General features: G+C 39.8%; 1 protein-coding gene and 1 long non-coding RNA gene across 9 annotated transcripts in view; one reads left to right on the plus strand and one right to left on the minus strand.

Moving 5' to 3' along the window:
- LOC147824850 (uncharacterized) overlaps positions 1–26,540 on the plus strand; it is a 64,066-nt gene extending 37,526 nt beyond the window's left edge. Inside the window, exon 2 of the long non-coding RNA XR_015441676.1 lies at positions 24,800–26,540. This is a non-coding gene — a long non-coding RNA (uncharacterized LOC147824850). The remainder of the gene's footprint in view (positions 1–24,799) is intronic.
- Lrrc28 (leucine rich repeat containing 28) overlaps positions 1–27,435 on the minus strand; it is a 118,577-nt gene that overhangs the window by 15,497 nt on the left and 75,645 nt on the right. For all 8 annotated transcript variants that reach the window (XM_004852694.4, XM_021264766.2, XM_021264767.2 and 5 more), the window contains 2 exons: positions 24,818–25,024; positions 9,524–9,626 (listed from right to left, as the gene is read on the minus strand). In XM_004852694.4, coding sequence (XP_004852751.1) covers positions 9,524–9,626; positions 24,818–25,024 — 310 coding nt within the window. The remainder of the gene's footprint in view (positions 1–9,523; positions 9,627–24,817; positions 25,025–27,435) is intronic.

Below are 27,435 nucleotides of genomic sequence, written 5' to 3' on the forward strand. Positions count from 1 at the left end.
AGATACATACAGTGAGGCAAGGGGTGGACTGTGCAGCAGGACACCCTAAGGAACATGGCTGTGTCTAGGGGGCAGGGTGGGTGGGAACAGGGACACAGGATGTGGAAGGATGGAGAAGGAGGCTGGGAACATGAAGTGAAGACTCTTAGAAAATTATCTGGTCACAATATGGAGGACAAGGAAGAGACTGGTAGCAAAGAGGCAAAGAAAACCTCAAACCCAGAAGGAAACAGGAAAGGGAAAGTTGTTGGGTCTTGAGCGTGAGAGTGTGAGGTAGGTAGAAGAGGTGTGGAGTAGCCTTGGTGGTAGAAGCCAGTGGCTTTCTCTATAGGACCCTAAGGCCAAGAATTCACAATTCCCAACTACTGAAATTTGGGGGGTTGATCTGTTTAAAATACAGATGTCAGTAAATTTCAGAAGCAGAAATCATAGGTGAGATGGGCTACACAAATTCCATGTAAGGACATCTTTTTTACACAAAGCGATTTTATTGATTTGATCATAGGAGCTCTCTGGTTTTTAGCCAGGAGTTTGTTTTTCTACAGGCTATTTCAAAACAATTTAACATTGTAAATCTGAATTATAAAAATAATGTATGATAATTGGTACGAGTTAAATAATAAAGAAAGTGAAGAAAAAACAATTTCTCAAGTTTCCCCTCTTCAAACCCTATCTCCACCTTCAAAGTAACCACAATTATCACTTTGGTGTGATCATTTTCTTCTCACTCCACCACAAATGTGGTGACTGATCTTTTCTTCTTTTTTTTTTTCTAATCAAATGGGATCATACAATACTGTAATGGGCTTTTGTTCATGTAATCTTTCAGGCCAATCAAATTTAGAGAAATCTTAATAGTCAAGTAACATTTCATAGTATGGATGAATATAATTTATTTATTAACTCATTTACTGTGTTCACCTCATTTTTCAGTTTTCCATCCTACTACACAAACAACATCACAATAAATGTTGACTCCACTCTCGTGCATGGATGTTTGGATTTTTGTAAGATAAAACTCCCAGAATGAGGGCTGTTGGCCATGAAAACTGAAAATTTTACATGTCTGAGGTCTTTCCAAAAAGGCTGTGGGAAAGTGTCCACTTGCCCACATCATCATCAGAACTGGGTGTCGGCGATGATTTCAGTCTTTTACCACTCGAATGCATGGAAACGGCCATCATGGTTGCTGAAGTTCATCACCTTCTGACCATTTGCATTTCCTTTTCTGAGAACTGTCCATCCATCCACATCCCTTGCCTAATTTTCAACTGAATTAAAAAATCAATTCTTAGCAATTTCCATATTGGCAGTAACAATCCTTTGTCATATGTACTGAAGTATTTATTTCCAAAAAATTTTTGTCTTATAATTTTGCATATGTTGCTTTTTACCACCCAGCAGTCTTTTTTTTTGTTTTGCTTTAAAATCTATCCACTTTTTACCTTCAAGGGATCTAACTTTTCTGATTTCTTAAAGAAGGTTGCCCTCATTTGAGGACTGTACATATATTATCCCAAAGTTTCTTCTAGTAGACTTATTGTATTATTTTTACATGCAGATGTTTTATCTGTCCTTTTTTTTTGTTGGTATATAAAACCGGACTCAAATGTTTTCTTCTGAATGAACAACACTACTGGCAGCATTATTAAATAAAGCTCTCATTTACCACTGAAATGCCCACATTACTATACTAAGTTCCCAAACCCCTGTGAATTAGCTTTTGGAGTGCCCTTGAATCTGTTCAGTGATGTGCTTGTTTAACCCCATGACAATCCTTTATTCTTTTCATCACAACAACTTTACAGAAGATTCCATTGTCTGATAAATATGCCCCAACTATTCAATTTTTTCTTGCAATTCTCAGTTGTAAATTATTCAATTTCAACTTTATAGTCACTTTAGATATCCCCCAAACCTTCTTGAGATTCAGATTAGAATTAACATAGATTTATATGTTAATTTGGGTGAGACAAGTCTTTCAACATTAAGCATAAAATGAACTGTTGGCATTTCATTGATACCTTTTATCAGTTGAGGACATTTCCTTCCATTCCTAGTTTGCTGAATTAAAAAAAAATAAATTAGGAATAGCTGTTGGATTTGTTTCCCTTGGAGTAAACAGGAATAGAAAGTAGAGGTCATCTCAGGGACTGAAGCCTAACCTCAAAGCATTTCAATCTGTGACAATGGATTAGTACTTTCTAGCAGTGCAAACTGCTGGAAGGTCATCATATCAGTAAAGATCCAGCCAGGAGACAGAAACCACACTGGTAATATCAAAACTATAAGAACTGTTAACCTGTAAAAAGGCTATTAACTACTAAAAAGTGTGCAGAAGTAACAAGACCAGAAAGAAGCTGTCCCTCAAGAATGTAAGGAGAGTGAGAAAGGAAGCTACTTAAAGTCATAAACTTTTGGGAAACTCTTTAGGGTCCATTAGTCCCAGGGCCAGGAGATGTTAGAGAACTGAGCACAAGGATGATGTGTATCTGTTTACTCAACAGGACGACCACATTTAAGGAAATGATTATTTAGGGAAATGGAGTCATCTGGAAAATGGAACGCTGGCAGATGTCTTATTTTCTGTATCAACTTAGCAAGGGCCTGGTGCCCAGATACTTGGTCAAATACCAGTCTAGATGGCAATTAAATCAGCAGACTTTGAGTAGAGTGACTCACCCTTTACAACTCAAGTGGGCCTCGTCCAATCAGTTGAAGGTCTGAAGATCAGAGACAAAAGTTCTCAGCAGAAGACAGAACTCGATCTCTGGGCTGCCTTTAGACTAAGCTGAAACATCAGCTTGGGGTGCCCTGCACTAATAGCTTTGCCAGCTACGGTTTGAGCTGAACCCTGACAAATACACTTGGTAAAATAATATTGTCAGTTTCCAAACTTTATAGCCACATTGTAGTATGAGAACCCTGAACAAAACTGTAAAACAATAAAAATGTACTCTGAAAAGTAAGACACTCAAGAATATTCACTTCATACTCTTACCTACTTAGCAGCTGCTGCTTCTAAACCCAGCCGTGGGTACACCATACGTGGACAATGCCCAAAGAATCCAACAATACCAAAGAAAGCTTGAGAGAACTGAAAGCTAGCTTCTTCCTAGTGCTTTCACTATGTCCAATAATTAAAAAGACAGATGTCTGATTTAACAGATGAAAAGTCTCCCATTGACAAGTAAATGTGTCCTCACTTTATATAAAGATTTATTTCCCTTTGATAATTCTTTTAGCAGGAGTTCCTACTCTTCACCACTGGATATAAGAAGCTAATTAATTTTAAGATCCATTTATTAAATGCTTTCTGTGTTTCACACTGGAGAGCGAGCTATAGCTAGGTAGAAAGGCCGCAAGGGAAGCAGTCACACGGTTTTTACACATTGGCTGTTCCATGGCCAGCGTTGTGTGAGTTGCACCAGAGACAGAGTCTCTATCCTATCTCTTTCTCCAGGAGTCAGCAGAAGAGCTCACACAGAGTCACGACCCTAGACCATGGCGGGGAGAGAGTGCACCCAGGACACAGGCTGACAGAGCAGACAAGGGAAAGGACCATACTGCTACACACCTAGCTGTCTGACCTTGGACAATTAATCTTCTGAGCTTCCAGTTCTTCATTTCTAAAATGAGGGTAATAACACAAATTACTGGGAGGATTTTTACGCAATAATGCAGATAAATCAATGAGTGCAGTGTCTGGTATAGAGTAAGTGCTAATCAATGTGGATGGCCACGCTTTCTTTTTATTATTATTTATCATTACAAGCTAGATTAGAATGATGAGAGTCCGGGGAACGAGAATAATATGAACAGGGACCCAGCTCTGTGAATGCACAGGCCACACGACATTAGATCCGAGTGTCCAGTGAAAACTCCCAATGGGGAGGAAGCTGGAAATGTACCTGACTTGAAAAATGAGTGTTACTCACCTAAAAAAAAAGAATGAAGTGACTTGTAGGTAAGAAGGAATAGCCATGATATGCTTCAGTTCACGGTGAAATGAAGTATTAGTTTGCAATGATTAAACCTTGGCACTTTTGATTTATAATGCAATAGTTTTCAGATTAAGCGCCTAGGTGGTTACAAAAAAAAGATTTGGATAGTGAGCCCCCAAATGAGTTGTTAAAATTACAAATGTTAGTACCTTTGGTTTAGTAATACAGACAATTTATAACAATTGTTGCACAATTTCCTTTGGAATCAATATTTTCAGAGCTGCCATTCAACTTCTAGCCCCAACTAAGCTATAGTATTCTCATTTTGCCACTGAGATTTTGCCACATATGTGCTTTATAACATGTATATGATGTAGCAAATTAATTCACACACGCTTTACACTCATCATCTCACCTATCGATGTTAGAGTGTTAAATTCTCTTACCAAGAGTACCCACGTAGCTGTCTTTTAGCCTTCACAAAGTACGTATGTGATCTGTATGCTCATTTATGTGGAGATTGCTACATATTTCTCCTCCTCCTTTTTAGCAAAAGTTGTTTTTTCGGGTTTTTTTTTTTTTTTCTGCTTAAAGGAAAAGGAAAAGGAAAGAGGAGGGGTGGAAATGGAGAAGGAAGGAAGGAGCCATGCTCTCTAGGAAGTATAAATCTTGTCTTGGATGAAGGGACTTAACCAGGCAGAGCTTCTTCAGGCTAAATTTTATTCTCTCTAGAATGTGTTTGTTTTGCCTTTACTCTTGAAGGATATTTTCCTGGATACAGAATTCTACTTTGATTGTATTTTTCTTTAGCACTTAAGAAATGTTGTTCAATTGTTTTCCGGCCTCCGTGGTTTCGGATGAGGTTAATGGTCTTTCAAATTGCTCCTCTAGAAGTAACGGGTCATTTTTCTCTAGCTGCTTTCAGCATTTCCTTTTATTCTTTGGTTTTCAGCAGCTTTGCCTAGGCAGCATTTTGTGTTTATACTGCTTAGGGTTCACTGAGCTTCCTGAAAATGTAAATTTATGTCTCACATCAAGTTTGGGAAAATCTGAAATATTATTTCTCCAAACTCTTGTTATCACTGTCTCAGCCTCTATTCTCCTCATGGGATGCCCACCACACATGTATCAGTCTTCTTTATGTTGTCTGGCAGCAACCTCACTTTGCATTCATTTTTGTTATTAACCTTTCTCTGTGTCCTTCAGAACGGATCATTTCTACTGATCTACCTCCAAGGTCACTGACTTTCCATTTACCCCATTAAGCCCACTGAATAATTGTTTTAATTTGGATATTGTATTTTTCAATTCTAAAATTTCTTTTTAAAAAGTTTCTATTTTTTTTTTGTATTTTCACTCATTACAAACCTAAGTTATAATAAGGTTCTAAATAAAGTTTTAAATTTTTGCCTTGAGTCAAGATGTGGTGGTACACGCCTGCAATCACAGCGTGCTAGAGCCAGAGGCAGGAGGATGTGGTGTAAGACCAGCCTGAGCTACATTGTGAAGCTGTCTCCAAAACAAACAAACAAACAAACAACCCACCCACCTACCCCCACTCAAATCATTTTCCAGTCATCTCAAGTTAGTCTCTGCTGATCTTTCCTCTTGTGAATGGGTTCCGCATTCCTTTTTCTTTTCTTTCCTTCCTCTCTTTCTCTTTCTCTCCTTCCTTCTTCCCTTCCTCCCTTTCCAAATGCCATGTAATTTGGGGGCCTATATCCTGGACATTGTGAAAATTATACATGAAGACAGTGGATTCTGTTGTAGTCCTCTAACAGTTGCAAGAATTGTTAAAACTTTTGTTTTAGCAACTTTGTTGGAGTAAAACTGCAAATGCTGTCTCCTGAGTGACAGTGGAAATACCTTCAGCTCTGTTACCGGGCTACTCGGGGCCTGCCCCAAGGAAGTGGTTCAGATATCCAATAATGATTGTTTTTGTGTGGGGGCAGTGCCCACCCCCAAGCCCCTCAATGGACTGTGATCTAAAGGTCATTTTTGGTCTACAGGTTTAACTCAGAATGCAGAATGCATTTCTCATACAAACAATTCTCTTACCTTGAATGGTTATATTAACAAACCATTATAGGGTCACTCAACAAATTGCTCCTCAATCCTGCTATGATTTGCTCATTTACACGAGAAAAATGCAGTGTAAATGCTTGTTTTTTCTCCATCATATAACCAGATAACTGGAAAAATAACCTTGGTGTGGGATCACTTCTACAACTAAGTACTACTGAGTACACAAATATGTCAATTACCATTCTCTGCAATTCTGGCATGGGACAGACTTCTCCTTCTCGGTATAATGTAGCAGAGCTGAAAATATTACTCCTGTCGCAAAAAAACCCCAAAAACAAAACCCACAGAAAATAAAAATTGCACCTTTCCATGAAGCTAGCGAAAAGCCTGGAACGCATGGATGTCACGGCGGCCAGTCTGTAAGTGGCCTCTGAGTGGCCTCTCCCCTCCCCGTGTGGCAACCAAGAGGGCCGACCTGCTGAGCTGTGTAACCAGTAGGACGCACTGAGAGGAGGGGTGGCCTCCGGCTGGGTCACACAAATCAGCAACACATCCTACATTTCCACCTCTCTGGCTCTCTCAGGGTGTTCAGTATTTCTATTACAGTTACTTTGTCAAGTTAAACATGTAAATTATCTTTGTTTTGCCTATCACTCCTAGCACAGTGCTGAGTGGCCAGTTAGTGCTTAATAACTAGTGAATAAAATATAATAAGGAGGAGCTAATTTTGCTGAGATTTCCATGCACATCTAAGATAATTGTGTGAGACTTCTGATCTTTCTTAACATGGTGCATCATTGGTGAGTTGATTTTTAAATGTCTATTATACATTTTATACATCATTGTCTATTCTCCCTCTGAGATATGAGTTTATATATGACACATACACACACACATACACACACACACACACACACACACACACACGAGTTTGGTTTTTTTTGTGGTACCGGGGATCGAACTAGGGTCCTTGCGCTTGCACAGCAGGCGGCGAAACCACTGAGCTAAATCCCCGGTCCAGACTTTTAACATACTGCCCCACGAGACCCTAAAGCAGTATTCCTTTCGAACTCCTGCTGTCCTAGTTCCCTCAGACCCTGGAGCTGAGCAGGACACTGCAATTGTTCCGGTGAAGCGTGATGCAGTAGACACTGGCTGTGCTTATATTCAGGCCTGTAGCTGAGCTAGAGGTAACATCGCTAGCAGTGGAGAACTGAGTGAGCTGAAGCTTCCAGTTCAGCTTCTCCAGTTGTTTATTGTCTCCGTTGCCCCTGCTAGAGGAGGAGGCCCCGAGGGCCGAGGGCCGCAGTGCACTGCTCTGCCCTTCACTGTAGGGCGGAGACCACACAGAGGCGCTGCGCTGCAAAGGGTCACTGAATAAACAACCGAACCAAACCACGGTTCAGTCTCAAGAAGTGCACTTTCTGGGCCCACGGCTGTTCTTCTCCTTCCTTCGCCCCTTCCCTGGGCTGAGGCAGAAAGCATCACCACTTTGACCTGGTGCGGCAGGTGTCCCTTTTTGGGTATTCAACAGATAGACAGAAGGGCAGGGACCCTTAGCATTACCATGAAAATCCTGAATACATTTTACATAGAAATGTTGAAAAGTATCATTTTTGGAGTACAAAATAGGTTAAATAACTTCATAATGGGCTCGCTTAGGAATGTAATTGAAAACTGCATTCTGAGTTTTGACTTAAACAGTCTACAAATGTCTTTTGGATCAGTCTATCTGCAAGAAGGACTACATACACTCAAAACTACTAATATTAGAAAACTGGTTATTTCATTCTGTCCTAATACTTTTATTACTATTAACAAAATAAGCACTTAATGATAAAAATATAAGCTATTAACTAATACTTTGTATACTTTCCCCTACTATTTATTTCCTCAAAGATTTGGAGCTTTTATAAAATTCACTACAACTGCTACCAGGCACCAACTCAAAGATGAAAAACTATCTTTCCTCTCAGCACAAATGAAACTGTCTGGTAGTCAATAACATCCATATAACAGCCGGGCATGGTGGCGCACGCCTGTAATCCCAGCACTCGGGAGGCAGCAGGATGGCCACGAGTTTGAGGCCAATCTGGGCTACATTAGGAGTTCAAGGCCAGCCCGGCCTGGACTACACAGTGAGACTCTGTCTCAAAAAACAAAACAAAAGCAAAAAATCCATATAGAAACACCAAAGCAGAATGTTCTTTATCTTAAAGAAAACTGATTCCTTAATTGTGGTGGAGACTTAAATCAGGGGAAGGTTTTGATGTGGGGAAAGTGCCTGCAGCTTTGTCACCTCATGCATCACGATGACTGAGGACACTGTGCTCACCACTTGGAAGACTCAGGCTATAGTAAAAGCTCTTTAAGAACACATTGGGATTAATGACAGTGATATCACAGCTGTGACAAAATCAGCTCTAGAAAAAATACTGAGCTGAAAACCCTACCACACATTGTACTATCGCCGCTTCACAGAAGGCTCTGGGAGAAATCTCTCAGCTTGGATTTCATCAGCCTACACAGGCACCAAACTCACCTAGGACTTTCCCAAGATAACACATGTCTAATTTTTCCTAAGGGAAGGCCACTGCTCCTAGGATTGCCTCTCTGGAGCACTCTTGGCTCTCTGCCCATGCCCTGGAGCCAGGCCGGCAGGGGAACAGCTGTCCTCAATGCATGGCTTACTGTCATGCCCATTCTTGCCAGAACTACACGGAGCATGAGCCAGGTTATGTGAGATGTTGGGGCTGAAGTGAGAGTCAAACCTTCTGGTTAAGGAGTCTCAAAGGCAATGCTTGGGCCTGAAGTGGGCAAAGTAAGGTCAGTCAAGAGCAGTTTCTGGTAGTGGAGTGGGTCTCTTAATCTCAGACCACTCTGGAAAAAACCTGAAGGTGGTTCTGTCGCCCTGTGTAGAATAAGAAGCTGAAGCCATCCTTCTGAGAGCCTACAAAGGAAACATTATTGCTGCTCTGAAAGTAACAGGCTACCACTTCCTATTGACTGCAGTATCTGTTTTGGTTGCTAGAATCTTGATTTGCATTGAGTGACTATCTCAAATATTGAGTTTTAAGTATTTCCAATTGGTAAAATCCTAGCAACTAGGGCTGTTACTGTAGGGAAATAGTCATTACACCGGATTTCAGAGAAAAACTGATTCTTCTACTTTCTGTGACTGATAACAGTGCATTTATAACGGCAAATGTGACAATGTATCAGTGTATCAAATCATCACATCATAAACTTAGATATATGCAATTTTATCTGTCATGTATACCTCAGTAAAGCTGGAAAAATAAAGCTGTTTATTTCCCTAGCAAAAAAAGTATGTGTGAATTCATTTTTCCTCTGAATAGAAAAAAATAAACAACTTACTGATTGACTCCAAAGCTCACTAACTCAACCCAACATGCAATATTCTACATTGCCTGCTCATATTCTTAGTTCATAAGGAAAGCTGGCTTAGCATGTCAAGGCCAAACACAAAACTGAACAGAATTATCAAAAGTAGTTCATTTATTTTTAAGTCTAAGATGTGAAGTCAGCCTTACCCGCTGCACCCGATGACTTTATTGTACAGGTAGGATGGCAGCCCTTTCAGGTGAATGTTGTTATCCACGTACACATACTGTAGTTCTCGAGATCGACCTAGATCTGAGATAGAAAAGAAAGTGCTGTGATTCCTTTCAATAGGCACCATGATGAAGTGAAATGTAAGATATTAAAAAATTTCTATTCTGGAAGAAACAGTGCTGTAGATTTAACTCTGACTGTGAAATGATGTCAGCTGCAATAGACTGCCTCAGAAAATGGGGCTGTAGAAAAACTACTTAACCAACCTAGGCTTTGATTTCTTAGACTGTAAGGCGAAATCACTGGCATTAGAATATTAATGTATTTCCTTTCCACAGAAAGATTCTTTGACAGTTTATAGGTAATTGCAAGTTAAGGATAAGTTTGCTGTAGGTGATTTGTTTTTGTTTTTCAACATAGAAAATGTTACACAAAGTAAGGTGACAGCTCAGCTTAAGTGTGCCCACTTCTGCCTGTTGGTGACAATTCTTTGCTTGGCAAACTTTAGCCAGGCCCCTGAACCTTCTTGTAGGTTGATCTGTGTACCTCCTTGTAAAATCCAGTTTTAACAAAGAACTCTGCTATGTCAGGTTAGCAAGAAACTCCCTTCCCCACAGCTGACTGCCTATAATACGTGATGAGGTTCCTCACCCTTCACCGTCTCTTGGGTGATGTATGATCTGCCCATCTGAAGCAAGAATCTTGTTAGGTCATTTAAACCAGAATCTCCTTTACCCTCTCAGTAATTTTCCATCCACTGACTCCCACTACCCTACTCTTTGACCGTAAATTCCCATTTGCCCATGCTATATTCTGAGTTGACCCAAAATCTCTCCACTACTGCAAGACTTCAATGCCATGGCTCCTGTACCTATTTCAATGGTCATTAATAAAGTCTACCTTAGTGCGCTTTAAAGTGTCACCAAAACATTTTTTTTCTTCAAAAAAATCTATATATCAAGATTTTCTAAGTCTCATCTAAAGGCGGCAGAAAGACTGGAAGCAGGTGAGGGAGGACTAGAGTCTTAGGAGCCAAGTAGATGTGGGAATGGACCCAGCTTCCTTGTAGCTACAGGACAAGGAACAAGGGGAGCACAGCCTAAGTCCCAGTCCCCAGGGAGGGATGAAGATGGCGCTGACAATATGATGGGTCAGTGAGCAGGGGCGGGAATGAGCAAAGGGGAGACAGGGTCTGCAACAGGAACAGGTGTGCCAGAACCCAGACACCTACTTCCCAGGGGTGGCCAGGCAATAGGGGAGCAAAGGCTAGAAGAGGGTTCAGTGAGGAAGTAAGACCCTACATGCCGAGCGAGGGCCATCTCCAGCCAGTAAGCCTCCCAGACCAAGTCTCCAGGCCATCCCCACCCATGTGTACCACGATTTATGGCCAACTCTGGTTTCCACCCCTAGCACTCACAGAGCAGGGCTGTTTGTCTTTACTGTCACAGAGGCATACAAGAGTTCTGGGCAGCCTTGCTGACCCTCTGCCTCCAAAAGCAAGAGCATCGTCTTTGAAAGGTTGTCTTGAGTCCTACTTGTAAACATAGGAAACAGGCAGAAAGAGATCTCTTCTTCCTAGACATTCCATGGTCCAGGAAAGAGAAAAGCTCAAGCACTGGTAAGTGAGGAGGTCCTTAGATACACTTACAACCCAAAAGATGAGCCATGTACCCATTAAGGACCTTTTAGGCACCACATTAGGCCTTGGGAACATAGATATGAATATCGCATTAATGGATGGGAACACAGACATGAAAAGTGATAACTGCAACACGGTGTGATCGTTGCTATTCGAGAGGCTTGTGTAAGGTCTACAGCTTGCAGATGGGTTCTACACAAAGTGAGAGGCGGGGAATACAAGGCTGAGGTGAGGAAGGACCCCTGGGGGAGAAGATGAAGAAGAGCTAACCTCACCCCTCCTCTCCACTCCTAGTCCTGTTACAAGAGTCCTTCCCAGGACTAGCACTGGAGAAAGTTACAAAAAGAAGCTAAGACTGGGAGCACAAGAACAGGCCACAAAAGGTGAGGTGGTGGCTCTCTGGGAGATAAGGAAAGAAGGGGGTACCAGCTAGAGTTCCTGGTACAGTGGTTTTACAGCATCTAACGGAAGGAAGAAGTGATGGGTGTGATTGCAAAGCCTAAGTCACAAGAGGAACTGTGGTGTCCCCCCTCCTCTCTCTGGGACCACTCATTCTGGAGCAAGATGAGTCCCTTGTTACATGGGCACTTCCACAGTCTTAAAGAGAGATGTGTGTGAGCATCCATAGGTAGCTTTCCATACCCCGAGCCAAGCCTGTAGATGACTCCAGCCCCAAGACTATGTAAATATCCCATTCTTCCTCAAAATTTTGTCCACTAATTCTAGCCCTCATTCATGGATCTTGTCTGCGACATTACACAGTTTTTATCTAATAGTGATTTTCTATTTTCCTTTTTCTGGCTACATTTATTAATTGGAATTCTTCTATTAGAAGGAGCTATCCCTTGTCTCTCATTTATTTGATTTTTATGTTAATATAATTCACGGATATTTACTTTATTGTAAAGGAGTAAAGGCCAAATGCTAACATCATTTACCTTGTTGGTCAAAATGTTGTGGGTTTTTTTTGGCATCAGGGATCGAACTCGGGACCTTATGCTTGCGAGACAGATGGCAGCAAAATGTTTGTTTTTACAATTAGGAGCAACTTTGGGTTGGCTACTGCGTTCTTTCAACAAGTCCTCATCCTTTTTGACTATTTCCAGACTTTCTGGTACCAGACTATACTGCACACTCAGCTTATAGTTTCTCTGCCAAAGCCTTGTAATCAACTACTTCTCTAAGGAGCCATAGTTCCTTTTGCTGGAGTATGGTGTTTAGAAACCATGATCCGAGAGCTAGATGTGCTCGTTACTGCTGGGTGTCATCACTTCAGGGCTCTTGGATCTAGGGAACGTGTGCATACTAGAACCTGTACATGTAGTATTTCTATCCTTGGAGGGGTGTCTTCAGCATAGATTCCTAGAAGTGAGCTTGCTAGCTTGGGAAGTAAGAACACGTGTAACTTCTTCAACATTGCCAGAATTTCTTTTGGAAGGATTATACCAATCTGCATTCCTACCAGCTGTGTATGAGAACATCTGCTTCCTGTAGGAAGCAGAATATGCCGGTGTATTAAAAAAAATTTTCTTGCCATTCTGGTAGGCAAGAAATGGTACCTCAGCATTGTTTTAATCTGCATTATTCTAAATAAACATTTAAAAATATGCATGAAAGGGATTTTTTTAACAGATTTTTTTGTGAACTGTTGTTTTTGTTGTGAACTGTTCACATATTCCCCATTTTTGTATCAGGTTTTTGGTATGTGGGGCCTTTACTTTTTAGGACAATAGCCCCATATCTGTGGTATATGTTATAAATGTTTTCTCGAGTGCCATGTGTCATTTGACTTTGTGATTTTTTTGTCAGGCAAAATATTTTAAAAGTCTGTTTGCAAAATTTGTCACTTTTTTACTGCTTCTAGATTAAAAAAAAATATTCCAAAGCTTTGCTCTGTAACAACAAAAGTTAAAGCAGAATTCATTTATGTATTCTTTTGTGCTTGTGTATGTTTCATTTTTCTTTTGTTTTCTAAAATTTAGGTTCTTATTTCATTTGGAATTTATTCCTATGCATGATATAAAACCTATGCCAAAATATTTTTTCCATTTGGTGATCCAGCCATCTGAGCTTCATTTATGAACTTTTTAGTTCACCTTTACCATCTAAACACTGAAAAAAAAAATTCATAAGACTACAAGAGAAAATATTTATAAATTACACAGATTCCAGAAGAAAATAAATGTGTTGTTCAATCATGCTGCAAACGTGTAAAAAATAAAAAAAGGCACTAATCCATAAAAGGGCACAATGGGGCCGGGGATTTAGCTCAGTGGTTTCGCCGCCTGCTGCGCAAGTACAAGGAACAGAGTTCGATCCCCGGTACCAAAAAAACAAAAAAGGGCACATCATTAGAAAATTAGTACACTGTGGGGAGTAAGAGAGCCACAGTGTCTGTGCTGTCACCAGCCATCCGAGCAAAGCCTCGCACTCACGTGTGTTAAGCAGCATGGTCCCTCAGTGCCAGGTCCCTCAGCTTTATTAGGATTGCTGAATGCAAAAGCAATCTATGAAGTTTAAATGACTATACAATGTGTTTCAAGCATCACAATATAGAATTACCAAAATATTGGATACTGCTATTCTAGCAAACTAAAAAGCTGAACACATTTATAAAACAAAACATAGATGGGAAAAACACAGATAAATACCAGAATCCACTTGCAATAGAAAAGGCCTCAAAATTACACTTAGAATTCCTACTTTAAATTTCTTCACTACTCTGATACACAAATTTTAAGCACAAAGAAAAATTTGCAGACTTTAAAGGCATATAGAAAACTTCCGAATTTTTTTTAAGAAATGAAAATTACATTGATAAAATCCAAATGATCTCTGGTCTCAGATTTACCTTTCAGAGCCCTTAGGAAGCCAGCTCAAGGTAAGCTAAGGAAAGATTCTTTACTTGGGCTTATACATCAGTAAGGAGTGTAGCGTACTAATTAAGAAAGCAAGAACAGAGACTTAGGGTCAGACAATCTGGGTTTGAATCCTCATTCTTCTACATACTATGTATATGGTCTTAGTTTCTTATCTGTATATAGGGGAAATAAAGCTGTCTTTAAGGTTAGTAAGTATTACTAGCAAATTTTATAAATTATCAAGCAGAATTCTTGGCACGTAGCCTTCTCCAATGTATGGCAGTTATTATTCCCATTATTATTAGTAAGTGACACACTTGGAAGTATGGCACATAGCAGAAGGCCAATGAAGAGTGAATTCTCCTTGGCATGTAGCAAATGGTACTAGCACACTTCTATACTTTAATTGCACAGAAAAAAGTTGGAGGCTACAACCTTTGGAGTCAGTGATTCATCCCTTCAAGCCAACGACACAAAAGGGGAAATGACAGAGGAAGTACTCGCTTCTCTAATATACCACAAAAGAGCTTGTGCAAGTTAAATAGGGTGACACTCAAAGATCATACTACAAAATTATACAAAAGTTGGTACTTGCTACTTCTTATGCTGTCTTCTTTCCTAGCCTAGTTTTGGAAGGGAAAAATGAATAATTAATGATTTAAAAATAAGATGTGGTTTACATTTTTATCTTAGGTTATTAATATTCCAGAGAACTTGGTTTACAACTCCTGACCACCATTTGGGGAACGCTGTTTCTTATACATGTCCATAATGGTATGAACTGTTTTACGCTAAAGCTCAATCAAAGCTCGTAACTGCAGTGTTCAAAGTTATTATATATTAGCCAGCATAAGGCCAGGTGGACATGGGTGTTTCATACAGGCAGTTAAACTTTCCAAATAGCAAAATCTGATATAGAGTAAAAAGACATTGAGGAAATGACATAATACGGTGGGTTTGGAATCAGAACTGAGTCTGAATCCTGGCTCTCCACTTTCTGCTTCCTGACTCCAAGAGAAATACAATGCTCTGAGCATTAATTTCCTGTTTCCTCTGCCATCTACTACCTATCTCTTAGACTTGTTATAAAGATTAGGCAATGTAGATGGTGCCAAGCTTGATACCTTGCAAAATAACTGGAGCCTGATGTATCTTAAGTCTTTTTATCTCCTTCTGAATATAAAGAAAAAATCACCAATGAGAGCAGGATGGTGAAGAGAACCAGGCAGCTCTGCTGTTTTAGCTGATACAGCACAGCCTGCTGGTGAGGCTGAAGCAACTAAACGCTAGGCAAGGTCAGACTGAAAAGGCAGAGCTCTGACAGCCTCAAGAGGGCATGGTCTCTCCGCTGGCAAAACCCCAAGTACAATGGAATGACATTTTAAACCATAATGAGGCTAAACTATCAGTATTTGCTGCCTGAAAAAGCTTTGAGATAGTTCTTATACTCTTAACACAGAACATTTTCACTCAATAATTAGGAAGAGACCATTTATCTACTAACTAATGAAGTCGTTTGTTTTCTTCCTTCAATTAATATTAATGCACAACACTTTGTAATAAATATACAATGCAAAAATATTTTTAAAGTTCTTGTGCAAAAATGCACATTGTGCAAAATTTATAAAGCAAGTAAGCTGCATAGATTCCAAAGCCATAAAGAACTTTTTCATGTGACTTTTCAAAGTACTGTACCTAAAGAATTTCCCTTTTACCTTCCAGAGACTCACAGATCAAAGTTTGTTGCTTAGAAATTAGCAGAAGCTAGGAGTCCTACACAAACTGCAATTCTTTTTGTTTCTTTCAGCTTCGAGGTTCTCACATATGCAGTCCACATGGCTAAAGATGGAACAAAATGCTCTTGTCTTTAGGCTGTTGTTCTTTTAAGCATAATTGGAAAAGCAAGCAAGGAATGACAGCACAGGGCCCCAGCAGAGAACTCATCCCAAGGTGAATGATACGTTCTCTCCCACAAGATGGTGGGATACCAGAAACCCCATCATCAAAGCAATGGACCAAAACTGGTTGTTCCAATGCTGTACCAGCAAGTCAGAGATATTAGGAGTCATAACATTTTTAATTACTAAAAAATGTGGGGTTTTCTACAATAAATTCAGGGTAACTTGCAGTGTATTCCAAAATAATTTTTTTTTTGGTATTGGGGATCGAACTCAGGACCTTGTGCCTGTGAGGCAGGTGTCAGAACCACTGAGCTAAATCCCCGGCCCTCCGAAATAATTTTTAAATTAATTTAAGTTATATATATATGGTGTCTTTTATAATGAGAACACTTCAGCCACCTTTTTAGAATAATTGAATTTTTAAGTGCTAACTTCTTTAAATACACATACCACATACATAGAAGATTCCATTAAATCTTTTACTGATAGTGTTTCTGATCTATTCAACTTTTACAAAATTTCACAGTGAATTATAATTTAACAAGATACTTTATACACAGTAGATAACTAACAACTGTTAAATTAAAAAAACTGATTGTCATAAGGCTTCCTTTGCTGTTGGTTTAAATACGCATGCTTCAGCCTCTTTATTTCTCTTGCACTGTTCAAGTAGCAAAGAAATAATAACCAATGTGCTAGAAGTTTGGGGCCCAAAAATGAAGATACACAGTCCCTTCCCTTTCTTAATAGTCTAGTGAAAACAGAAAAAATAGTTCATATTGATTGTGGCACACCTTGTGGGATATTTATTGAGGGATTAGGGATTGGTGTTTAAACAGGGATCTTACTGAATTCTCATGATAGTGTTGTGAAACAGGTGTTAATGTCACTTTGTTGCTGAGACTTTTGCTCAAGTTCACAAAGTTATTAAATGGCAGAGCTGAGTTTAAAGGCACATCTGCCTACATCACCATGGTGTTTGCTAATAGTCTCCCGACACATAATTTCTTGGTAAGCAGGGCGCTCCTACACCATGGAGAGTCGGCACTGCCAAGAGGACCTATAGGTACTGGGGAAACAAGAGGGCTGGCACTGTACTCAAGGCATCTAAGTGTCAGGATGTCAGAGTTGGGTCATGAAGGAGACACTGCCAAAGTGACAAGTAATGAACGAAGTATTTCTTTGCTTCCTTTGAAAGATCACAGAACTAGAAGGGCATGCTTGCCATTCCAGCTACTCAGGAGCCTGAGGCAGAAAGAGGCTGAGGCATGAGGATTGCAGGTTCAAGGCCATCCTGGGGAACTTAGTGGGACCCTGTATCAAAATAAAATAAAAAGGGCTGAGGATGTAGCTCAGTGGTAGAGTACTTGTCTTGCATGCATGAGGTCCTGGATTCAATCTAGAGTACCCTCCACCAAAAAAAAAAAAAGATCAGAAAAATGGTGGAGCAACTCTGACTCACAGATTTAGGGCAGAAATATCAAGAATTCCTTCAGAGAAGATCCTGAGAAGGAGACTTCATGATTGTCCAACATAGCACAGATAGCATATTTATCGTTCAGCACCATGGCAACTAGGGTGAAGAGCAAAATGTCTTCACTCTGCAGAGCATCTTGAACTGTGGCTCCGCTGGACTGAGGCCTGTTTCTTTGTTTTGTTTTGAACTGAAGAACTTTGCTAAGAATGATGACTGATGGAAACTCCAGATTCTGGCTTTCAAGTCAATTGACAACATCTTCCAGACTCACTAGTACTGCACATTCTTGTCATTATTTTAAAAGCTGTAAGTTCCAGAACCAAAATAACAAAAAAATCTTTGCTGGTAAACATTCTGCTCATGGTTCTATCCCTCATACTACTTCTTTTCCTAAACTTCACACATCTGTGCCTTTTAAAGAATGAATAGCACTTTCTTTGCTTTGGTTTTAATTGGTACTTGGAACACAGAGCTCCATTTCTTCATATTAATCCTTTCTCATTCCCTAAACCCTACTCTATTTTTTAGAGAAAAAGACACATTTGCCCACTTAAAGTTCATCTAACTTAGGTGTGATTTTTCTCATCACTCATTAGCATAGTTAGTCAACAACTGTCCCATGCTGAAGAAGCCATATTAAATAAGCTGGTTAATTCCCTAAGAAAACTTAAGGCAAGAGCAAGAGTCTTATGCAATGAAGGAACAAAAAAAACAAGGCACCATTATAAAGCAGTGTGTAACCAGTACAAGGATAAAAATTTTTTGTCACAAATTCTTGCAAAAGGAGCTCAGAAAGGAGCACTTAATATCCATTTTCTTAACGAAGGCTTCACCCCAGAATTATGACTTTACTCCTGAAATACGGCTGGTCTCTCTGGATTCTGGTTAACAGATCAATTCTCTCCCGTTTCTTCCCACTGCTAGTTTCTAAACCTTGTTTCATGATTTTCTTTTCTTCTTCTCCAGTATTTCTCTTTTTTTAATTTTTAAATTTCTTTCCACTTTTTAAATTTCATTTCTTGTGATTAGTGACCTACCCACCAATTCCTCCGGAACACAATTTTAGTAACATTTTGTTCCCCTTTAGAAAGCAGTTACCATAATTTCTACTCAAAAACAGGTCAGCCTCCAACTTCTGGGACTTTCTGTCTCTACTAGAATAAACTGGTTATTACTGAAATTTATTTAAGGCCACAAACTTTGCAAATTAGTTCCAATAAACAACGACCTTAAAGGTAGCAGTCCTTTAAAAGATAGGCAAATACACTTACAGTTCATTTCAGCACAATTTAGACTCATCTCTATGTCTGGCATTAAGAAATTATTAATAGATACAGGTACTGAAACATTATATGGTACCCTATAAATAAATATAATTTTTATGTTTCAGTTAAAAATAAATTTAATTTAAATTTTAAAATGAATTATCAGTTTCTACCTAGTTTTAATATTGGATTAAAGACAATTTTTACTGTGAAATTTCCTTAAATTTTTACTTAAATTTCCTTAAATTTGAAAAATTTAAATTTTTTAGTTAAAAAAATCATAAACAGCAATTTCTACCTTTGCAAGCAAATATGGAGAAACAAGAATAAAAGCAAAAGAAAAGATAAGTACAGTCAACACATTTGTACCTTTTTTATGCCATATACAGTAAGAGATGGGATTTCAGCATGTGTTCTGCGAAAGCACCCAGGAGCTAGTTTCTAAAACTACACCAACAACTTGCCATAATCTATCTTTTCTACACAAGGTATTCGATTCCTAGGAAGGAGAAACTACAACCACTACAAAAAACGAGCGGTCTTCTGCTGAGCGAACAAGGGTCAGTTTTATTCCCTCATCAATGCCAGTGTGCAATACAGCAGTAAAGGAACTGTCATTCCGTCTGCAGCACAAGACAGAATGACACACAGAATAGCAAAATAAACATTTCATTACTAGAATCTGTAAGGGTCAGCTAATTCCAAGACTGGTAGAGAAACCCAGACAACTTCTCATTAATACTGTCTACTAACTTCCAGGCTTACTTTGTGGTAGTTTAGTTTGTCACGGACTATTCTGAAAATCTCAATGTGCATGTGCCAAGTGCTCTTGGTTAAGAATTTATTCACTATTTTCTAAATAAACATTCAATATAAATTCTACCTGCGGATGTGGATACACGTTTGTTTTCTTCTTAAACTACAGAATTTCTTGGGGACTAACTAAAGCATGCTCTTCCACAGCCAACGTGCACGTGAGCAACCTAACAATCCTTAGATCTATTACTCAACATTAATTAAGTTGCAAATATTCCCGAATAATTGGGCTTATTAATTATGCAAGGAAAACCAGGAGCACCTGGTTAAAAGAAGAAAAGCCTTAGAGGAAAAAAACCCTTTTCTTTGTATTTCCCTACACTTTCAAAGCCAAAAGGTGAGTCACAACTCTGTGAGCTATTTAGTCCACAGAGCTGTATTGAATCGACAGGAAATGAAGTTTGTAGACCTTAGCTAACTTTCCTAGCACTAGGCTCAAGTGACTCCTTTTTTCCTCCTCTGCTGATAGTCACCACTGTGAACAAAGCCTCTGTCTCTCATCTGTCACTCAATTGTCCTGGTACAGTAGTCATAGGAGCATCCTTTTTGATACATCTTTTCATCTGAAGAAGAACACAGTCAAAGTATCTTAATGGTTTCAAACAGTATTACAAGTGACTTAAGAACACACTCAGAGGGTTAATGAGTTCAACAGCATTGCAAGTGATTTAAGTCATCCCATATAGAGCTTCTGCAGCTGTCTTCTGAAGTAGCCACAATCTGACATCCTTTAAAAAACCCATAAAAACTAGTTTCCTCTTAAGTCGAACTTCTTTGGCAAGAAACTGAATTCAGTAAGTGGCTCCCAAAATAAGATTCCCACCTCCATGCACAGGCAGAGACATCCAGCACCCATTTCCCACAGTTTGCAGGTTCCTATATTAGGCACCTAGAACCATGGCTAAACATAGGACCGTCTCGTTTTGGAGAACTTCAGGAAGAGGGGCAGTGTGTAGAGATCTCCAAACGACAGCCCAGAGGTACCCTGGCTTGCAAAGTTTCTAAGAACAGTTCCATTCTGTATGGAAGGGGAGGACCTGCAGCCCTATGCTTCATCTGACTTTCTCGCAGACAATTCTCAGCATTAGGTGTCTTTGGTTTATCAAGGAGCTCAATGAAAGGTTTCAAGTGCATGAACAGTTATTCTCTTCTTAAAGACTACTGAATTCCCTTTTCATTCCTGCCTTTATGGCGGCAAAAGAATTTTTTAACAGGAAGTAAAAATAAATAAATAAAGCCCAAACAACATGACTAAAGAGACTGCTGATATTTGGTCCACTTCAGTTTCTCCATTCTCATGGGTGACCCTGTATCCCATCTCCTGAAGCCTTCTCTGGGTAACCTCCCATGGTAGCTCTTTTGTTGTCTCATCTAATTCTTTTCAAAGAGTATCCAACATACCTCAGGTAGCAAGGCTACCAATGTATGTATTGTTCCTTGGCCCTTTATCTTTACACTTCTCAAAGGATCAAGCCTTCCACTAGGGCAGAGCATTGCTTCATGCTGTATACTGGACAGTCATCACCCCTGTGCTCTTGCTTGTATGATTCTTTCCCATTCACAGACTCTGTTTTTCCCCGTTAGTGAGCCTGGCAAGCTGCTTCCACATTTGGGGCCATCTATAGCCCCAGGCCCTGGAGTTGTGGTTACTTCGGCTGTGGAGAGACGCTTTCCTCAGAGCCCAGCACAGACCCTCTGACACCACATTATCCAGTTCACTAGTGTTTTGGCTGTGTCTAGCTAACTCCCCGAAGCCTCATGAGGTCATAGGTGGAGCTTTGTGGAGGTGGCTGGACCTCATGTGTAATCCTGAGATTAAGGATGTGATCCTGAGGTTGACTCATGGTGGGATTCTAGGCTTAAGGGTACCCCACATTAGGTGTGGGTGCTGCCCACCCTAAGAGCAGGTAGCCACAATAGACCATATGGGACAGAAAGAGGGTTGCTGTTGTTACTGCTTGTCACTTGCTGCCTTCTGCCTGCCATGAACTGCCTCTCCTCTGCGATGCCCCTCTGCCAGGCCACCCTGCCTTGGATCCAGCCAACTATGAACTGAAACATCTACAAACTTTGTGCTAAATAAACCTTTCTTCCTTTAACTTTGGGTGTTGGGTATTTTGCCTCAGCAACGAGAAAAGTAACTAAGTCACCTAGACATAATTATTCTGTAATAATTGTTCTTGACACTAAATACTGAGTTCGGAAGAGGAGATGCCCACCTCCTTAGCCCCTCCCCAGAATTCAGTATGGTGTATATGGGAGATAATCAAGTAAACAGGTGAGAGTGCCAAGGCAGAGGGGAGTTGGCAGTGTGCAGCACCCTCTGTCCTTCCCTGACAGCCACTGCTATCACCTGCACCAGCCACTGCAAGTCCGATGCTCTGCTGCTTAAGGGCCTGCATCACTCCCAGGACCATAAACACCGAGTGGTCAGGTTCCGGGAAGAACAGATTCTCTGTATTCTTCCAATCCCTTTGCCACCACAGCCCCTGCGTGACTCTGTCACTGCTAAAACAAAAGCAGGAGTGGTGGCAAATGATCAAGAAAATGAGGAGCCAGGGCTGAGAGCTACAGTGAGGCAGGGAGAATAAAAGTTGAAGCCTGTGGGATTCTAGACAGAGTGAGGGCCCTAGAGCTGGATAACAGCTGAATATGAGCTGGATATGTGCTATCTGACATGAGATCGAGGCCGTGGATCGGGCTCTGGCAGGCTGCATGGAGCTGGTAGTTGAGTGAACGGGGTAAAGTACAGACAAAGAGTATGTAATACAGAACCGGAACAAAAAGACAAGGAAGCAAGTTGTTAGAACAACTTCAAAATCAAGGAACCAGTGGCTTTGCAGAAATTGAAAGGGGCCAGGCAAAGTAAGAAGAAGAATTGCTGGCATCAAGAACAACCTAGATAACAGGTCTCTGGTCAACGTTTTGTAAGATTTCTGATGCTGAAGGATCTTCTGGAGCAAGACAATGAGAAAGCATGTAACCAAGAACACCTGACTGATACACGGAGCGGGAGGAAAAAGCACTAGCCGGGCGTGGCAGGACAAGGGAGTGATGGACGCATCCAGTCCACTTGCAGTCCTTGGCAGTACCAGAACGCAAAATGGCAGAGCAAATTGGGCACTGGAGATGCCACACGACTAGAAAGGCTCCAAGAGGGCTCGGCCATGTTCCCCATGGAGTCCCCTCACAGAGACCCCGCCTAGAATGTGAAGACAGGCTGTCAAGGTGGAAAGAGTGTGTGCTTTAGAATCAAACAAAGTCTAGACTCAATTCTGTCTCTTACTAGCTGTGACTTGGGGCAGGTTACTTAACTACTCTGAACCTCAATTTCCTCACCTAAAAATTAAGCTGTCTATGGGTTCTGCAAGATTTTGTTATAAGGCTTTATAGTAATTAAATTAGAGAGTAAAAGGAATACTTGGCCAGACCCAGTATTCAATAAGTGAAAGGTATTGTTATTCTTGCAAATAGTCATAGTATTGTGTTGTGTGTAGAAACATTCCTTACAGATATCACTATAATAATAATAATATGAAAATTAGTACAGGCAACCCTAGACTTAACAAGCTAATCTGTTTCTAGTTACATCTGAAAATCAAACTGTAAGACAAGGTTGCTTAAAAAATACCTTTCAGCTTTACTCCCAACCCTGAAGCTATGCCTAACATGGATGTTACGCCACACAAATCAAACCATCGTATCTTTTCTTCTTTCCTCCCTCCTTTCCTTTGACTTTCCCTCCCTTCATTCATGAGCAGCGCTGACTATGCCATCCTGGAAAGTACTTGGGAGGGAGTCAGTCCTGGTACAGGCCACATTTTTATTTTCCTCAGGAAGTGGTACACAGGTTTGGTGGTTGGTGTGGGGTGGGGGACGTCTCGAATATGAGAAAAGGGGTAACAAAATTTTAGAAGTCGGACCTGGTAATTGCATGTTCATCTTCTTATTTGAGAGCTATCTCCACTTGTGCAGGTACAGTAGTCAGGGCTTTATAACCAACCTTCATCCACAAACTATCACCTTAGACAGGACAAACAGCATCATGCCGGGCTTACAGAGAGGAAGTGAAGTGCCGAGCAGTTCTGGTGACTGACTGCGGGCCACACACTGTGAAGCGGCAGAACCTGGCTAGAATGTGGGCCCCTGGATTTGTGACCTGCTGCTTGCCCATTATAACTGTTCTGTAAGCTCTGAATCAGTGTAGCAGGTGCATTTATTTCTTAAAATACATTTACATTTGATATTCTTTTTACTCAAAAGCTCTAAGTTCTTACATAGCTTGCTTTTGGAGTGGCTTTATTTGATTTTGTTAATATTATGAGTTTTGAATTTATATGTAGAAAAGTGGTATCAAATCCAATAATTATTTATTATTATGTAAACTGATACAATGTTTTCATGAAGAAATTTAAAATGAAAATAATATGAGTGCAATATATTATGTTAGAAAATATTTCCTTCCAGGGACTAGTAAATTATTCACTTCAGTGCCCTCAGAGATAAATTATTCATTACAGAAATGCTTTTATGAGTAAAATCATATGACGCTTATTTGACAGTTTAGGGTTCTATGGGACTGCACATTTTAATTTTCTTACATTGGAACTTTGATTTCTTAAAACTTAAGAAAATAATTCAGTTCTAAGTGAAATGAATGTACTGGTTTATTAAAAGTTTATGTTGTTTGACATAAAATATGTTGACATGAGCCAACTACAGAAATCTACAGTGGATAATATGCTATTTATTATCCAAGGTGACATTTCAGGCTCAGCAGGCAGCTCAGCCACTATGAAAGTCTATAGTTTTGTAGTCAGGTTACCTGGCAGCGGTAGTTATTAGGGTGCTCACCGCCATCTTTTCTAGGTGGAAGCCAACACCTAAGCAGATACACTGGTGCCAGCAGCTCGCTTTTCAGCGTGCTCGGGATCATGCCAAATTTACAGTTACAAACATACACTTTAATTCCCTGCTCAGAGTGATCATTTCACAGCTCATGTATTATGTCCCTAAACAAAATTTTAGCACTGATCTAAAAAAAAATATGAAATCCCTAATTGAAATAAATTTCATTTGTAATCAGGGAATGATGCTTTGTTCACTGCACAAATGGGCTGAGTGAAGCATCTTCAATTGAATCAGAAACAAATTCATCCCAGTCAAAGAAACACAGCTGAGGGTTTGGGATGTAACTTGTCTAGCCCGTGTGTGGTCCTGGGTTCCATCCCCAGTACTTTAAAGAAAAGAAAAGAAACATTTTCCATTTTATTCTGTTATGTTTTACTTTACTAGGTATACACAATCACTTACCGAGGGGCAGAAAGGCGAGACGGTTTCCAGCCATGGAGAGCTCGCTGAGGCTGGGCAGCTGGCAGAGGCGGCGTGGCACACACCACAGCCGATTGCGGTCCACGGTGAGGTGCTGCAGGGAGAGGCACAGGTGAAGCCTCTCGGGCAAAGTTGGCAAACGGTTGGCAGAAATGTCTAGTGTCTGCAGCTCCTTCAAATCGCCGACCTCTACAACCAAAATCAAAATCGAGATAGATTGCATTCTGATTAACTTAAAGGAAATAAAACAAAATCATGCTCTAATAGTTCAGCTAAGTGAAAGCAGTAGCTGGAACTATTCCCACAGATAGAAATGTGGAAATGCTGAATCTAGGGCTAGCGTTCAAACATTCCTCCTTTGGTGGGGACCTTTAAGTTAGCCTGTCATAGACTTTCTAAAATCAGGAAAAGTGCAGGCACGGAGGGAGGGGAGACACAAAGCATTAAATATGAACTAGAAATCTGTCGCTAATAAATCAAAAGTCATTGCTAGAATGAGAAAACAATGATTACGATCAATTCAAGAAACTTGTTCTCTGCTATTTGATTTACTTTCTATCTGAATAGACAATAGGAGATTTGCAAATTATAGCATCCAAGTAACTACAGATGGTTCATATGAACCAGACAGAAGGTTTCTGAATTAAGAATTAGGGTGTCTTTTGGAAATTTCCATTACAGTAAAGTTTCTCCTAACATGAAATGATAATAAATAACATTTTTAGATACTGTCCACCATGTGGCTCATTTAAAGACTCATTTGAAGTGTTTGTATCCTATGAAGATTTACTTTAGTTCTACCCAAATTAAATGCTTTCCTTTACTGAAACATTCCCTCCTCACTGATGTCTATAGTTGCAATCTGTTCCATGGTGAGTACAATTATGTGCTTGCCAAACCATTATGTCTTGAGAGAAGACTGGGAAGTTCTTTATAAGGAACGAAGTTTTCCTCAGGGAACACTGTCATTTTAGAGGAGGACATCTACTCTATCCGAGGACAAAACATTCTATCCCAGGCTCTACATAGGTACCAGACAGGAAAGCCAATTTTTTCCCCGTCATGGACACTGTGTGTTACAGGCTATGATGATACCATTTCTTGCCTTTCTCCAATCCTGACCCTTTTTCTCTCAGGTTAAGCTTCCTCATCCTACCACTGGACTGTACCTCCCAGGACACATTTTATTTGGGTTAGGACTTGGGATGAGCATAAGCACTATCTTCTCTATTAGACAGAGACCATATGTGGCCTGCAAAGCCTAAAAATATTTACCATCTGACCATTTATAGAAAATACTTTCTGACTTTGCTGAAGACTTACTGGAAGTTAAGGGCATTCTTAATAACTGGTGCTTAAAAAATAAAAGTAATATAAGTGCAAAATAATTTCTAGTTCCCCAAATTTCTAAATCCCCAAGTAAGGGAAATTTAAGCAACACCCTTCTAAATAAACCTCAAGTTAAAGACGTTGCAAGGAAAATTAGAAAATATTTTTGATCAAATAAAAACAACCAACATGAGATATCAAAATTCATGGGATACAGTAAAGGAAGTGGTGAGTGGGAGATTTAAAGCTTTAAATGCCTATATTAGGAAGAAAGTTCTCAAATCCATTTCGTAAGCTTCCACTTTGAGAAAGGACAAAAAGTAGTAAAAACTAAACACAAAGCAGAAGAGAGGAAATGACAAGTAGTAGAGAGCAATGAAATAGAAATAGAAAACACATCATTTAAAAATCAATACAAATAAAAGTTCTTTCTTAAAGGATAAAAATTAACACTTTTAGCTAGACTGACCTGAATGAATGAATGAATGAATGAATGGAATGAGTGACGGAATGAATAGAGAAAAATGCACAGATTGCCAAACTTAGAAACAAAACAACGGACATCACTATCAACTTTATGGCAGTATTATGAAAACTGCTGGGGAGATTAATCAAAAAATTAAAAAGAGAAATTCCATTCAACTCAGCCACCCCCTTCTAAGTACCTTCCCAAAAGAGTTAAAGTCATCATATTACAGGAATACATGCATACCCATGTTTATAATAGCTAGATTTAGCTATTATAGCTATTTTATAGCTATAATAAATAGCACAATTTATAATAGCTAGATCTTGGAAACAGTTATATATCCATCAATAGATGAATGAATAAAGAAAAGGTGGCATCTACACACAATGGAGTATTACTACGTCATAAAAGATAAATCTGAGGCATTCACAGATAATGTTAAGTGACGTAAGTCAGAAACACGAACCTAAATATTACACGGTTCCTCTTATGAGAAATATATACATAGTCTGTCAAAAAATGTATGTACACTTTAGGAAAAGAAAAATAGTATAATGTTTTTTCAACATGTTACTTTTGTATGGGGGACCCTAGAGCATGTCGTGTCACATAAAACCCACTACACAGCTGGTCCTTAGAGAAGTTGAAAATGCTCGTGCAGCAATCTCAGTGACCAAGGTTACCCAGGCGGCAGTTCGCCATACTAATAAATGTCTGGAAGCCAATGCCCACCAGTTTGAGCACCTCTTGTATTGTAGAGGCCAAATGTAACTCGTGTTAATCTCATGATGTCTCAATAAGT

This window comes from Heterocephalus glaber, unplaced genomic scaffold (assembly GCF_053883595.1).
Source record: "Heterocephalus glaber isolate CG9 unplaced genomic scaffold, H.glaber_assembly_v1.0 deba00001531, whole genome shotgun sequence".
Classification (NCBI taxonomy): domain Eukaryota; kingdom Metazoa; phylum Chordata; class Mammalia; order Rodentia; family Bathyergidae; genus Heterocephalus; species Heterocephalus glaber.